This window comes from Polypterus senegalus, chromosome 8, assembly GCF_016835505.1.
Source record: "Polypterus senegalus isolate Bchr_013 chromosome 8, ASM1683550v1, whole genome shotgun sequence".
Taxonomy (NCBI): domain Eukaryota; kingdom Metazoa; phylum Chordata; class Cladistia; order Polypteriformes; family Polypteridae; genus Polypterus; species Polypterus senegalus.
In genome coordinates this window covers 137,950,142-137,966,537 of record NC_053161.1, presented here as the reverse complement: position 1 = coordinate 137,966,537, position 16,396 = coordinate 137,950,142, and the positions used below count along the sequence as shown (strand labels likewise).

General features: G+C 38.9%; 2 protein-coding genes across 2 annotated transcripts in view; one reads left to right on the top strand and one right to left on the bottom strand.

The window, feature by feature from the left end:
• Positions 1-2,570: 2,570 nt before the first annotated feature.
• On the bottom strand, positions 2,571-15,693 carry hsp90b1 (heat shock protein 90, beta (grp94), member 1). The gene is made up of 18 exons (XM_039761810.1): positions 15,548-15,693; positions 13,299-13,401; positions 12,724-12,865; positions 12,448-12,564; positions 11,665-11,996; positions 11,052-11,163; positions 10,807-10,935; positions 10,610-10,726; positions 10,311-10,448; positions 7,521-7,598; positions 6,983-7,048; positions 6,620-6,889; positions 6,179-6,424; positions 5,946-6,082; positions 5,782-5,860; positions 5,267-5,422; positions 4,311-4,409; positions 2,571-2,842 (listed from the first exon to the last, which is right to left on the bottom strand). Exons 1-18 carry the CDS (start codon positions 15,594-15,596, stop codon positions 2,816-2,818), a joined length of 2,397 nt encoding a protein of 798 aa, XP_039617744.1. The 5' UTR covers positions 15,597-15,693; the 3' UTR covers positions 2,571-2,815.
• Positions 14,907-16,396, top strand: part of LOC120534313 (putative tetratricopeptide repeat protein 41) — a 98,894-nt gene continuing 97,404 nt past the window's right edge. Inside the window, exon 1 of the mRNA XM_039761808.1 lies at positions 14,907-15,300. The gene's annotated coding sequence lies outside the window, so the exon portion shown is untranslated. The remainder of the gene's footprint in view (positions 15,301-16,396) is intronic.

The window sequence follows — 16,396 nt, the reverse complement described above, 5'->3', positions numbered from 1 at the left end:
CATCAATCTAAAGGAGGAGTCCTACCGGACCCTTTTGTCCTGTGGGACTCTGGAGGCAGCTAATAGGTACCGACAGGCCAAGCAAAATGCAGCTTCGGTGGTTGCTGAGGCAAAAACTCGGGCATCGGAGGAGTTTGGGGAAGCCATGGAGAACGACTTTCGGATGGCTTCAAGGAGATTCTGGTCAACCGTCTCAGGAGGGGAAAGCAGTGCAGTGTCATCACTGTATATGGTGGGGATGGTACTCTGCTGACCTCGACTGGGGATGTTGTGGGCAGAGTACTTCGAAGACCTCCTCGATCCCACTACCATGCCTTCCAATGAGGAAGCAGAGCCTGGGGACTTTGAGGTGGGCTCCGGTCACTGAGGTGGTCAAAAAACTCCTTGGTGGCAGGGCCCTGGGGGTGGATGAGATACGCCCAAAGTTCCTCAAGGCTCTGGATGTTGTAGGAATGTCTTGGTTGACATGTCTCTGCAACATCGCATGGAAATTGGGGACAGTGCCTCTGGATTGGCAGACCGGGCTGGTGGTCCCCCACTTTAAAAAGGGGGACCGGAGCATGTGTTCCAAATACAGAGGGATCACACTCCTCAGCCTCCCTCGAAAAAGTCTATTCAGGGGTTCTGTCAGATAGTCGAACCTCAGATTCAGGAGGAACAGTGGTTTTTGTCTTGGTCGTAGAACAGTTCTACACCCTTAGCAGAATCCGAGTTTGCAGTCTACATGTGTTTTGTGGACTTGGAACACACCCTCCAGTCCCCCTTTTTAAAGAGTTTTTTCAACTATAGAGGGATCACACTCCTCAGCCTCCCTGGAAAAGTCTATTTAGGGGTTCTGGAGAGGATGGTCTGTCAGATAGTCGAACCTCGGATTCAGGAGGAACAGTGTGGTTTTCGTCCTGGTCACAGAACAGTGGACCAGCTCTACACCCTTAGCAGAATCCTGGAGGGTGCATGGGAGTTTGCCCAACCAGTCTACATGTGCTTAGTGGACTTGGAAAAGGTGTTCAACCGTGTCCCTCGGGGGGTGCTCCGGGAGTTTGGGGTACCGGCGCCCCTTGATAAGAGCTGTTCGGTCCCTGTACAAATGGTGTCAGAGCTTGGTCCGCATTGCCAGCAGTAAGTTGAGACCATTTCCAGTGAGAGTTGGACTCCGCCAGGGCTGCCCTTTGTCACCGATTCTGTTCATAACTTTTATGGACAGCATTTCTAGGTGCAGCCAGGGTGTTGAAGGGGTCTGGTTTGGTGGACTCAGGATTGGGTCACTGCTTTTTGCAGATGATGATGTTGTCCCGTTTGCTTCATCAGGCCGTGATCTTCAGCTCTCTCTGGAGCGGTTCGCAGCAGAGTGTGAAGCGGCTGGGATGAGAATCGGCACCTCCAAATCCGAGACCATAGTCCTCAGCCAGAAAAGGGTGGAGTGCCCTCTCAGGGTTGGGGGTGAGATCCTGCCCCAAGTGGAGAAGTTCAAGTATCTCGGGGTCTTGTTCACGAGCGAGGGAAGAATGGATCGTGAGATTGACGGGCGGATCTGTGCGGCGTCTGCAGTGATGCGGGCTCTGCATCGGTCTTTTGTGGTGAAAAAAAGAGCTGAGCCGTAAGGCAAAGCCCTCAATTTACCAGTCGATCTACGCTCCTACCCTCACCTATGGTCATGAGCTATGGCTAATGACCGAAAGAACGAGATCGTGAATTGAAATGAGTTTCCTCCGCAGGGTGTCTGGGCTCTCTCAAAGATAGGGTGAGAAGCGGAGTCATCCAGGAGGGGCTCAGAGTAGAGCTGCTGCTCATCCACATCGAGAGGAGTCCGATGAGGTGGCTTAGGTATCTCACCAGGATTATGTCACCCAGCTGGCCTGGGAACACCTTGGGATTTTCCAGGAAGAGCTAGAATTGGCTGGTGAGAGGGAAGTCTGGGCCTCTCTGCTCAAGCTGCTGCCCCCACGACTCTACTTCAGATAAGCAGAAGAGGATGGATGGCATTACTAAATCGATGTTACTTATTACGAATTTGTATATTTATAAAATTTTCTTCATCACAAAACACTTTGAGCTACAACATTTGTATGAAAACATGCTGTTTAAAATACATGTTCTCTCTGCTGCACAACTCAAACCCCTAAAGTTTGCCTTTGAAATGGCCTGTGCCACTGCTCTCACTTGACTTTACCTTGCTTCAGAATCAACACTTCAAGAATGTTTGAACTCAAAAGACTTTTATCCTGATCCATGACCAATATTTAAATGCCATCTTTAAAATCAAAAGGTTGCCTTGCCTAACCAATACAGATTTCAAATATTAATCAAGTCTTAACAGTAGTTTGTATGAGATCATGTGGTGTACCTTGGTTCCTTTGGATTGCCTACTTTATAAAGCAGCAACATTTGGACCTCACTTTTTGCACATCTCCACTCCAGGGCCAATGTACGGATATTCCAAGTATTACCAAAAGACTGACCAGAGTACAACCCGAGAACTGAAGTGTTTTTTGCCCATAAGATGCCAGCCAGCACACAACTTAAATTTTGTAGGTTTCCGTCGATCCTGTCCTATGCAAGAAGCTTACAAGAAGTTTTTGGAAACATTTAATGGTTCACTTTGAAGACATTGTCAGTTAAATATTAACAAAATTTACAATTCAAGAGGAATGTAAAAAACAAAAACAAAAACACACAGCTTAAAAAACCCTCTTGAGCCCCTTCGTTTCCAGCCCCAAAAAGTGCAGAGTCCTGAACATGTCATGACATAGTTGGTGAATGCACTGCTTCCAACTGTGTACAAGAGCCAAACCCAGTCCCATAATACTTCAGTGCTTTACAATTCGTCTTTTTCACTTGAAGGCTGCAGGGGAGAAAGGAAAAGGTGAGATACCGTTACACCAGTTTCAAAATAACTGAAAGCAGACTAGGATAGTTAAGCTTGTAATGCCAGCCATGCACCTATAAACCAGAATATAACATGGACCTCAAGCTGGAGTGGGCTCTGATCCAAACAGTATACCCTTATAAAATACTAGATGCATGAATCTCTTTACTACCAGGAAATTCCTCACACAATAAATGTCTCTGGGTGACTAGGTTTGAGACGCATTATGTTCAGAAAAATGAAACACACACTCCATTGATCGGTAAACTGTTCAGATCTATAAACCATGCCAAATTAGAAATGTATTACCCCTATTAGTGCTGCGAGGTATACCGGTTCACACCAAAAACCGTTTATGGTATGGATTTTACTTATACCACCAACCAGCCTAATGTGGAACATTGGGCAGCTGGAAACCGGTGTGGGGGGGGGGTTGTGTTTTGGTTGGAGGCTTGGGGGACGACTTCACAGCTACACAACTAAATGTGCAGTGGATGTGTTAGTGGAGGTATTGGAGTGGTTAAAATGGACAGAGGACATTCTGAAACTGAACCTGTAGCTTCTTGTCGAAAAAAGGAGCCTGTCTGGAGATACTTGTTTTAAACAAGGTCAGATGTGGACAAAACTATTTACTGGAAAATGCTGTCGAGCTAAAAATTGTTGCTGGAGGCAGCAACACAAGCAATTTGCTGCACCACCTTAGCTGCAAACATGCTTTGGAGTACCATGAATGTATGGAACCAAAATAGACACCCTCCACGTCCTCAGGTAAAACTGAGGAAGCTAGAGGACACTAAGAAACGCATCTACAAGTGACGTCTGACTCAAGGTACTACCTATGACCAAAAAAAAAAAGCAGTGGATCGAGATAACCATTACAATCCATATAGCTAATGTGTCAGTGGACAGATATTGTTAACATTAACAAAAAGTGTAGTTGGTTGACAAAAAGTTTACTATTTATTCCTTTTCTAAGATGGTCAGTGCAATACAGCTTTTAACAAGCACCTCTGGATTTTACTGAAGTCTAAATGCCTCTTTGGGTGGTTGAAAATGTGTTAAAATTAGTAGTTTGCAAAACTTGTTCAATAAAAAGATTCTATTTTGACTGCAATTGTCATGCAATGCGATTCCTTCTCTTCATTAGTATCTCACCCTTGAAAATGATCACTTATGGAGCCATGCAAACCTGTATTAATACATGTGTACATTAAAATGTTTTTAGTACAATTCATGACAGTGGAATAGGTTATTCTTAGCCAGTCTACTGCAGTAATTGTAGTGGAAAATATGATTAACATCCACCTCATGCATCGGGGGGAAATCATCATTCAATCATTCAATACCATTAAACGGTAGAATTTTGAAAAATACTGTGATACAGAATTTTGGTCATATCACCCAGCACTAACCCCTATACAAATGACATATTTAACTTGTTAACCTGTTCGTTAGTGTCTTCTGTGACCTCCTCTTCATCTGCTGTGTCATCTTCATTTTCTTCAGCTACATCTTCTGGCTCCTCTTCAGGTTCATCCTCAACCTAAAAACACACATTTGTAAACTAAAAGGACAATATGGGGTCTACAAATTCAGCTAAGATGGAGGGTGCCAACCTTGTACTTTAACTACCATGCTACTTATTCATGTAAAAAGCCAAGCATGCTAGACTAAAATGAGATTTTTAAAATACAAGTTACCTTTTAAGGTAAAAAACAAAAACACACTTGAACCTGAATGGAACAAATGTGTTGGGAGTATAAACTGTTGAATGACAAAAATTAAAAAACTTAATTATGCTTTACTTTCCTTGATGCATATGTATTCTAAGCAGACATCTTTGATTTTAAAAATCAGTGCAATTTTTGTACAGAAAAATTAATGCAATTAATTCTGCATATTTTTCTATAAGGATGGTGTACACTAAACTGGAAGTTCAACAAATATTCATTCAGCACCTTTGGAACAGAATTGTGTTGCAGGGTTTTTACTCTAAAACTCAGATTTATAACACCTCTCTGTGCTCAAGGTGCTTATGAAAATACACATTGCAGTTAAAAATTTAACCACAGGACACAGGTTGAGCCCAGTAACATGCACTTGATGCTTGCCCAGCAGATGGAAAGATCACACTTGAACCAAGTCCATCTGCACTTTACCAAGGAAAGTGATGTGCATTTTAGGAACTTAAAACTGGCATACCACAGCAGGAATATCTGCAGATGTTGTATAACATTACAGTGCAAGAAATATTTAACAAATAAAAACAGGTCTGCCAGCTTCATTTGTTGTGGCCACTGAACTGTTGTATTAGTAGCCCAGAGACTTTGGAATAAGTCCAATTGAGACTCTTCACTCCCCACCTACAGAAAAACAGGTCACAACAGGAGACAATCTTACCTTCTCATTGAGGTCTACATTCATGCTAAGCCTCAGCATTCTTTCAATTCTTTCACCATATGCTTTGGTATCCACTAGCTGGTAACCTGAACGAAGAGTGGCAGTCTCAAATAATACAACAGCCATGTCTGAAGCAGTCTGGTCTTCCTTATTTTCCTTTAAGGACAGCATGAAAAATACACAGTAAGCTTTTTTGACATTCAAAATTAAAGGGGGATATGAAACAATTACTCTTTAAATACTGTGCATCCTCTGTACATTTGGTTTAGTCATTAAAGCCAATTGGAAATGTGTGAACTAACAGGTTTGGAATTAGATTGGATACCCTGCCTCTTGCATCCATCACCTAGAGGCATGGTGGCCTCTTTGGACATGGAGTTCCAGAGTGATCCCCTTTACTCAGTATCAAAAACCTCACATGAAGTTAATTTAGTCAACAGTTTTTACAGAAATATGCTGATAGTTTTGAAACACATTAATAACCAATACATAACTGTTGCCAACTGACCACTTACCTGTACACGTTTCAAAAGTTCCTTAATAAGGGGATGTCTAGGGTTAACCTCCAGAGTCTTTTTCTGACTGGCATAGTAACTAGAGATTAAAAAAATAAAGTTTAAATTACTCAAGTTAAATTTTATAAATTACATGCTAAACAAATTTTACTTTCCACACTCACTTTGTAGAAATGTCTTTGCCAGTCTGGTAAGCCTGTGCTTTCATGATCCTTTCCATATTTCCAGACCATCCATACTGACTTGCAACTAGAGCACAAGGAGAGTCCGTGAGCCTCTGGGACAGCACAACCTTCTCAACCTAAAAAGTATCAAAAAAAATTATACCTGTAACTCCATATAACCAATTGTGCATTGACTCCCCAAGATAACCACACTGTTTAAAGCACAATCCTACCTTGTCATGGAGAGCTGTATCCTTCAACCAGGTGGCGAGAGGCTCATACTCTTTTTCTAAAGCTTCCCTCTTCTCCTTTGCCTTTTCACTTTCGTCAAATTTCAGACCTTCTTTTGCAACATTCTGGAATCTCTTTCCATCAAATTCAGGGAGAGCTTGAATGCAGTACTCATCAACTGGCTCTGTTAAATAAACCACTTCATATCCCTTTTTCAACAGCTTCTCAACAAAAGGTGAGGATTCTGCCTGTTTAAAGTAGAAATTACAATCATCTCCCATGCAGTAAAGACTTCAATAAAACTGTACACTAGCCAATTATCTTACAGCACAAACTCTGGCTTCTGATCTGGTCCTACACAGAATTTGTCATGATTGTACTAGCCGATATAAATCTTTTAGACCACAGGTAGGTGGCACCTACACATTTTTCCACTACTATACCTCTTTCCTGCTTGTGCCAGCCATAAAGTAGATCTTGTCCTGTTTTTCTTTCATGCGTTCAACATAACTTTCAAGACTGCTAAGCACAGTCTCGCTGTGAGAAGTCTGGAATCGCAGCAGTTTGGCTAGACGTGTTCTATTGGAGTGGTCCTCAATTACACCAAGCTTAATGTTGGTTCCAAACTCTTTCCAAAATTTGTCATTGTATTTATCATCTGCAATCTTCTTGATCATATCCAGAGTTTTGCGTACAAGTTTCTTGCGTATAACCTATCAAAAAGAAATACAATTGTTGCACTTGCTTACATGGAAGTGAAAAATTTCCATGATTTACACCAGAAAAGCACTGCAATACATGCTCACCTTTAGCAATTTATGTTGCTGCAATGTTTCTCTAGATACATTTAGAGGAAGATCATCAGAGTCAACCTAAAAATCCAAAAGGAACAGTTTTCACAATGCAATTCTTGGAAAATGGAATCTGCAATTTACAATCTGAAAAATGCTAGAAGTTCATACAGCAACCAGTACATGTCCCTAAACACAATCAAAATGATTAAGGAGTTTTACATTCTCTTCTGGCACTTTGTTTTCCTACCAGCTTGCAGAAAGTTTAAATACAAAATTTAGTTAATGTACAGAAATCAAGACCAAGACAATGTTTTTCCTGCTTAGACAAGCACCATGTCCAATAGTTAAATATTCCTGGTGTATAGTTATGGAGAACTAAACACTATTCTATAATCTTTAAGACTGAACAGTGGGAGAAAGGCAACAAAAGATCTGGCAATGTCCATTTCTTCTCACTCAGCTTTTACTGTGCAAAAGTAGAACAGTTGTATAACTAATTCACATTTAACAAGTACAAATCGGTATGAAGTATAAAACACTGTCTACTTACCACACCTCTAATGAAATTCAGGTATTTGGGCATCATATCATGGAAGTCATCTGTGATAAATACTCTACGGACAAAAAGCTGCAAATAGGGGGGGAAAAAAATTTATGCAACAACTTGGACCAGAAAGGATCATCTTATTACACTACAAAATTGAGCTATTGAAACCCAGGTATTCAACTTTAGGAACCGGCACTGCTCAAATGCCAGAGCACATTAGTCTAATGCAGGGTTTCCCCAACCTCAGTCCTGGGGGCCCACTATGGCAGCAGGTTTTTGTTCCAACCAGCTTCTGTTTTTAATTGGATTCCAGGGCTAGTTAAGTGAACTGTTATTTCCCCAAGTTCTGTGTTTTGGGAACAATATAGAAATTAGAAAACTAAGTTTAGTAAAATAAATAAATTTGATCTACTTTCTAGGTGTTCCAATTGTTTAATTATTCAATTTACTAATTAGTGGGCTTGACGCTCAAGTAGTTGCAGCGTGTCTACTCTGCTCATTTAATTGTCATTAAAATACAAACTAAAGGGAAAAACTGCACAGAAAGGGCAAAATGATGAAACCAACAAAAGACTTAGAAATTTCTGCTTTTGCTATAGATTTAAATGCCTAAATGTCTTATAAATGTAAAAATCAGGCTGCTGTGCTTTTCTGAATGTAGAAAAGAAAAATACCAGCTAATTGAGATCTGGGTTATCAGGTGTTGTCATGGATTAGGAATCTGGTTGGAACAAAAACCTGCAGCCAGTGCGCCCCCAGGACCGAGGTTGGGAAACACTGGTCTAATGCATTTACACTGTTAAAAGGGTAATATACCAAGGGTCTTTCTGCCCTAGTTGGACAAAGTCCTTGCATCAGAGAAAGGGCAGTTTAAACATAAAACTCTTGTAATAGGTGTTTATTGCAACCATTTTCAAAATAAAATTCAAAGTGATATTCCACCCAAGAAAACGTTAAAGTACCAGGAGAATTTAACTTTCCCAATGTTTGTAGTAAAGGTGGAGAAATTCTTTTTATTGAAAATGGATACCAAATTTCCTAACACAGGCTTCTATGGGGATGCTAAACAAGTGCCAACCAATTTCAAAATGTTAAAAAAAAAAATTAAAAAAAAAACTTCCCTTGAATTACAAAATCCAGTCAGATGTGGGAGTTATATACTCACCACACCCAATACAAAATTTTTGCTAAAAAGTGTTAAACCACTTTCAGAAAGTCCTTCTGTATCCTGGAATAACCAGGATAAAATTGAGAGTGACTGAACCACTAGAGTCAAGTGACCACAATAATGAAATTCAGTGTCTTGGAAGAGTGTGGATGCAAAACAAACTTTTTAGTAGGGAAAATATTGTGCATACATGGCAAAGTCTGAAGATGGACTGGGATAGGCTTGTAAGTGTGGAGACAATCTAGGAGCAGTGGAACAGGTTTAAAAATTGTCCACATATAATGCAGGACAGGTGCATCCAAAAATTTGTAATTAGTAGGAAATTAAAACTATGCAATGGTTAAAAAAAAAAAAAAGAGGAACAAGTACAACAGACTGGCAACTCCAATATGAATCATAGGGCTCATGAGTATGAGGGCATCCACTAAAGATATAACAAGAAAGAAAGATGACCCAGAGATTTTCTGCATTAATAGTACAACAGTCAAGGAGGGGCTCAAATGCATTAGAAATGAAAGGGGAATTAAATACAGACCATGAAATAGCAGATGCTCTAAACATTCATTTTTCTACGGTAACATCCCAGCAGTAAAAATGACTGTACTGCTTAAACAGGCTGAAATCCGAACAAAAATTACCTGGACCAGATATTTATGCTGGTGTTTTTAAGGAGATCAAGTACATATATAAACCACTGACATTTTAGGAAGTCATTGAGCACTATAGAAATTCAGAAGGACTGGAAAATGGCAAATATCCAGTTATTTAAAAAAAAATGTAACTGGGCAGTTCAAAGCAACTATAGGCCAGTAAGCTTAAAACATGCATAAGGTAAATTAATGGAAAGAATTAAGGAAACTATTTAAGCAACACAACTGCAGGAGTTTTACTGAAGAGCCAAGCATGGGCTCAAAAGGCTACAGGGGATGAGTTATGAAGAAACGTTAAGAGCCCTTTCAGTTTGGGCAAAATGAAATTAAGGACCAAGGTTTAAACTTAAGGGACTTGCTAGAGTAGATACTTTAAAAATGAGTTCATCAAGAACATGGCGACAGATGGAACTTGTTAAAGGCAAATTTCACATAAGCATTAGGAAGTTTTTAAAATCACACTGAACTACAAACACATGGAACAAGTTATCAAGTTGCGTGGTAGATGACCAAGGACCTTCCAAACTACTTGTTATTTTGGAAAAATTAAGAGTATAGAACGGACTAGCTTTGTTGGGCTGAAATCGCCTGTCCATCTAGATTGTTCTAGTGTTAACTTTTTGCCTGTTTTACAGCCTGACAAATTTCAGGTTTCACTTCTCATCACAAAACAGAACCTTGAGTATTCAATCAAAAATGAACTACAAAGAAAATGCATAAAATGCTTGCTTAGCAAGGAACCTGACAAGATTAAAAGTGGTGGTTTCTCAGCATTTTAGTAATTGCAGAGTCAATTTAAGTAAGTCTCTTGGCTTGGGGACTACAGAAAAAAAAAAATCTACAGGTGCAAGGCAGCATATTCCAACATTAAGTTGGGAGAATCTTGGCTTCAAATTATACTGCCTATAAAAGACATCTTTAAATATAGCTGAAAATATGTATACTAGAATTTTAAAACAAGCTGGCAGTACTTACCTTTATGAAATCATTCTTCTTTGAACCATATTCATCAAAAAGTCCTCTTGGAGCAACACTAGGCACAAACAATATAGATTTGAAGGTCACCTCACCTTCAGCTGTAAAGTGGATGAAACTCAATGGATCTTCAGAATCCTGTATATACAAAAAAAAATTAACATTCAGAATGGTACTAAGTTAAACTGGACATAAAACTAGGGAGTTTTTTTTTTAAATTAACCTGGCTTGCAAGCAAAAGGGAAAGAAAAACAAACAAAACCTTTGTGGTAAAGCACATTTGTTCACCTGATACCTACTCTAGAGAAGGTTTTATAAAATGCTTTGTACTCGTCCTCTTCAACTTCTTTAGGTGGTCTCTGCCAGATAGGTTTTATATCATTCATCAGCTCCCAATCCCAGACTGTTTTTTCAACCTGATAAACACAAAGTTGCATTATAAAAAGCATTTAAAAATTTAGTGGGGAGGGGAGAAGGACACCAAATACTATTTTACTTTTTTAGTTTTGGCTTTTTCTTTGTGTTCTTCTTCCTCCTCTACTTCAGCTTCTTCATCTGTCTCCACCTCATCTTTTTTCTCTTGCTCTTCTGTCTCATCTTCAATGGGTTCTTCCACAGTTTCAGTCTATATTGACAATTCATAAAATTTAATGAAACCAGTTAATCCAAACAGGTCTACCCTGGGTTACTATTTTTGGATAGAAAAATAGTGCTATTATCAAAATGATTTGCAAGACCAACCTTGCTAGACCAGACATAGATAGGGAAGTTGATAAACTGGGAATATTTCTTCACCAAATTCTTGATGGTTTCAAGTTCAAGGAAATCTGATGCTTCTTCCTTCATTACAAGCCTAAACAACAACAGAGTCTGCAATTCAGTATTCACAACTTCTCAATAAAACAGGTACGACAAGATATGGTCATTCAAAAAATTTAGATTTCATCTGTGTAATATCTGCTTTTTGCAAAACACTTAACTCCAGACCTTTTCCGAGACTTAAACTGGGCAAAATGTAAAAATTGTACAAGTTTATAATTAAATCCCAAAACTAATTAAAAATGTAGCTTGAAACAGACTAATATTGACAAGTACTTGCTTTAGGGCAAAATATACTCCATATCTGCCTTTACAGCAGACACCTTAATATGAAAGGATCCATGGAAGGAGCGATGTAGTACAACAATCTTGTGCCAATTCAATCTTGCAAAAACATTGTGTTCCTTTCTACTTTGTAGTTGTACAATTTGTCACTGCTTGCATAGGTGTGTGTCACTGAAAATTCAAGATGTCAAGCTGTATCTATTTGTGGTAGAGATAGGTGGGGGGGAAAAAGAAAAAAAAAAAAACTTACGTGATAGTGGTACCACGGCCCAGTGTGGTGCCACGAGGATCTTCAATTACTGAAAATTCATTAGAATCAGACTCCCAGATGTGCTGTGTGTCATTGTTGTGCTTAGATGCAACAACAACTTTGTCAGCCACAAGGAAGGCAGAGTAGAAACCAACCCCAAACTGTCCAATAAGCTCAGATGTGGATTGACCTTCAGACTGCATCTCTGTAATCTTGTTCAAGAACTCGCTTGTTCCAGATTTTGCAATGGTGCCTAAATTCTTCACCAGCTCATCCTTCGTCATTCCTATTCCTGTGTCAGTTATATGCAGTATGTTCTTCTCTTTATCAGACTAAAGAGAAAAGAAAAATGTTATCACAGCAATCACGTGTTTAAAAAAAAAAAAAAAAAAAAAAAGAGGTCCTTGTTTAACATCTGGGCCAGCTGCATGTTAACACTGAATGCATGTTTAGTTTACTCACTCTTGAATATGATAACTAAAAGGTTTCAGTTACACAAATTCAATGTAAAATATTTTTACAAAAGTGTCATTCTACTTATATAGCTCAGTGTTAAAGTGGACTTAACTGGTTAAATTGATGAGCAAATCTTAAGATCCTAGCATACATGTCAAAGATAGTTGAAATACTAGGAAGTTAACCCAACCCAAAAACCAGAGGCTCCAGTAACCAAGGGATTCCTACATTGACAAAATCATGTTGGTTGTCCTCTATAAATCAGAGCAGCATCAGAAGTTTAGTTGTAAATGAACAAAAAATTACTTTCAAATTACTTTAACAAACCTTAATTTTTATTGTCAGCTCCTCATTACCAGAGAGGGCAGCATCATCTGTGAGAGACAGCAGTCTAATCTTATCCAAAGCATCAGAGGCATTGGAAATAAGTTCCCGGAGGAAAATCTGTTAAACAAAAAAACAGAACAAGTGAGAAGACTACAATGACCAAGTGTTTATTACTGAATTACAACTCCTTCAGGTAAACAATGACCACTATTGAATGAAGATAAAAACAATGTAAACAGACAGGTGTCAAAAGGAAGCAAATTGTTTCACGCTTACCTCCTTATTTTTGTATAAAGAGTTAATAATTAATTTCATCATTCTGTTAACTTCAGCCTGAAAAACGTGCTTCTCTGATTTTTCTCTAAGTTCTTTTATCTGAGCAGCATTCAGGCCATCTAGTTGGATTGCCTCCTCTTCTCTATTAAAAAAAAAAAAAAAACACGCAAAATTCTCTTTCAGCATATATATTAAAAAACCCACACACCAGGACAACAGTACAGCAGAAGCAAATATTCTTTCTACAGCAAAAATGAATCTGTTAACAGTGATTGGGTAGGGTAAAGCAATTAGCAAAATCAACCGTGTTTTTCTATATTTTGACATTTGAATGTGATGCAGCACATCAAACAATACTGGTTACAAAATATTCAATAGTATTTCTTGGGGCCATGCTTTGCAGGGGATTTGTACTCATTTTATTGGTTTCCTGTTATTTAAAACAGTAATTCACAATAGCATGCCATTTATCTGCCGAAGCCTTTTGAGGATCGAGTTTTTTTGGATACTGCCCTCTTGTAACATGTCAAAAATGCACTTGCAAGAAACAAACTGAAAAGCTTAAAGGATTTTACCTTTTAACAACCTCATCATCCGTCCTGGACCCATCCCTACTTTTCCCCAGATCCTCTTCAATTGTACTATCAATATCAACATCCTCATCTGCACAAACTGAAGCTGTAAAAAAAGAACACTTGTTAAAAAGGTGGCAGGGTCCATTTGAAAACACTATTAAAAAAGCAATTCTGTACAAAACTATTTTAAAATGTTTCAACTAATTATTTTTCACAACAGACACTAGCATTATGGTTAAAGGGGGGAAAGCGTCAGTCGTTGATCGTGACAACAATGAGTCAGGTATGGGTTGTTGGGGACACTATTCAAAAATAACTTGGACAGATGAGATGCTGTATCTGTTAGGCCTGCAATCAAAGCATACAAAGGTGTTAAAATACTTCCATCACACCCTCTCAATATTGACATGCATGAACTTGTGCTAATGTACATGCCCTTGTATAATGGATGGTCAAGAAGAGGAAATATCACTGACAAAGAGCATTTTTGAAGAGCAATTTATCTCCAGTCACCTACAGTAAAGGACACTTGTATTGGTAAAGTTGTTTTATAGGCACAGTGTACATCAATTGATAAATTAACAGAGACAATATTTCCTCTTGCAAATGTTTTTTTAGGAAATGCTGTGAAAAACACACTTCACATACATGCACTTTGTATTATTGTGCCTTTCAGGCATTAAAATGCAGTCATTATCCCAAACATTTTAAATTACTTACAAATCAAGTAACAATTTCTAAATTTTTATACATTTGAAAAATTACATTTAGTGACTACATCACAGTCTTTGGTAAGGGTGTAACAGGCAAGTGCTTTCATCTCTACTGAAAAGAATTTATAAAGTGAAGGGAGGTATTCTAACCTGAAATTACTACTGATGTAGGTCAAATGTAGTTTTTAAAAACATAGTTGGGCCTTAAATCTGCAATGCAAATGTGGGACTGGTAGTAAAAGGATTTTAGATTTGTGGTGGAAGCCTCCATACTATACTCCTCGAGTGCACTGTCAAGGGTCAAGAAAAATCACTCAAATTACAGCAATACCTTAGCCACTAGACGACACCAATTCAAGAGCACACTCGTTCACGTCTAACTCGCTAGGGTATTTAAATTGTGCGAAAACCGGTGTCTATTCGGGTAACATTTCGACAATAGACGTTGAGAAGTACCATCTTGCTTACAATAAAATCGCCAACTTGAACTCTAAATATGCAGGTTTCCTTAAAAGACAGTCAACGACAAGGTCTCTGCCAATTTATTCTTACCAGAACACTACACCGATTGGGCAAATGGGGCCAGTGATTTCCTTCAGAAGCCTTGTAGGGGGCATAGGATTAAACCAGCTAACATAACTGATCACTGCAAGAAAGGCACATTTAAGGGAACATGAATGGTCTTCTCATGCGGGTCTCTTAATATCTGCAAGGTATGACGCCAACCGTGATGGAGTTCCTTTTCCCTGCAAAGCACAGGAAAATGGTACGTTTCCATCACATTGAAATGCAACGCCGAATGTCAAGTTCACAGTTCTCGCAGGCAGTGGGTACGTTTCTGCTCTTCCTTTTCCAAAAAGGGAGCAGATCCCCCATATGCTGGCGAGTAGGCCTCCAGGTGCCTTAACTACTCACCTACCGGCAACCGTATGTGAACTTGGAACTCAAATACGTAAATTTTAAGGGGCAATAAACTTTTAGGTTATCCAAATCTACCCAAGCCGCACCACATCGCAATAAACACAATCTGAACAATACCTACTTGAGAAATTAAAAAAGAAAGACGAACCTAATATAGAAACTCTGCTCAACCAACCAATGAAAAAACGACAAGTGGCAAGTCAAGGATGGACGACCCCGTAAGTGGGAGGATACATCAGTAAGAATTTTCCAGAATGAAGGCGGGGGGGGGACTTGCAAACCGAAGCAAACGACCAGGAGGATGGAGTGAAACTACGGTGACTGGAGAAACTTTACACTTGTAACTATTAACGTGTTTGAGTCTTGCTGTATGTACTCCAAAAACCTTACAATTAATTACAATAATAGCACAGCTTGTAAATAAATCATAATAGTAAATACGACAATGCTAAGAAAATGAATATTTCAAAGCATGCGAGGACTATTTATAAAAAAAATAAGCGCATCACCTAACCGACTTTCCGGTTTGACAGCTTGTCTGGTATTTCTAAAAAGGCAGCTGTAGTAAGCAAGCGGCAACTTGCTTTAAATTTAGCTCATCATATAAATACTTACTAAATGCCAAAAGAGCGCAAAGCGCTGCCACTAGCCACCACCTCTTCATGTTGACAGCAAACTTCCACCAAGAACAGATTTGACTAGGATAAACACACGCTCCCTCCTACAACCACGAGACAACACTCTAATAGCCGAACTCCTGTCGTTCAAGCTTCCTTTATTACAGCCTTTCCGCGTCGCGGAAAGAGAAAACGCGACCTATCCAATCGAAGCTCAACACGCAAAACTACTAGCCAATCACAGCCTCGGAGCAAGCTAGTCCTAGCCAATCGCTTCCTTCCATGTCCCACTTACTACGTCTAGCGCGTGGCTCCCTCCTATTGGTTCAGTGATGTATTACGGTTTCGTCACTATACCGTATTACCCATAATACACAATTTTAAATCTTTTAACTATCTAACTAGTTTTTAATATATTGAGGGTATTATATAAAAATTGAGTCTTCGTAAAGAAAATATTTTCAGTATTCAATCCATGCTAAAGATAAATTGCAAACTTTAGGGAAATCGAGTTCTCAAATTGGTAATGTTCTTTAAAATGTCTTTTCTTTTCAACGGTAAAGCGTTGCACATAATCGATACACACATTTTCTACTGCGGTCAGACTCACAGCGCTTGCTCAAGTTTCCAGCAATAAAGCAATCTCTAAAACAAACCATATATCATCACAGTTAACCTGAAGTCGCAGTAAAATAGCACATTCGAATCAAAGTAACATTAAATATACAAAACATGCTAATTTTCAGTCACAAACTACTAATTATTGACTCTTTTTAATACAGTGACTGAAGCAACATTCTAATATTCTGAGCGGTGAGAGATTAAGCAAAATAAATATATTATTTAA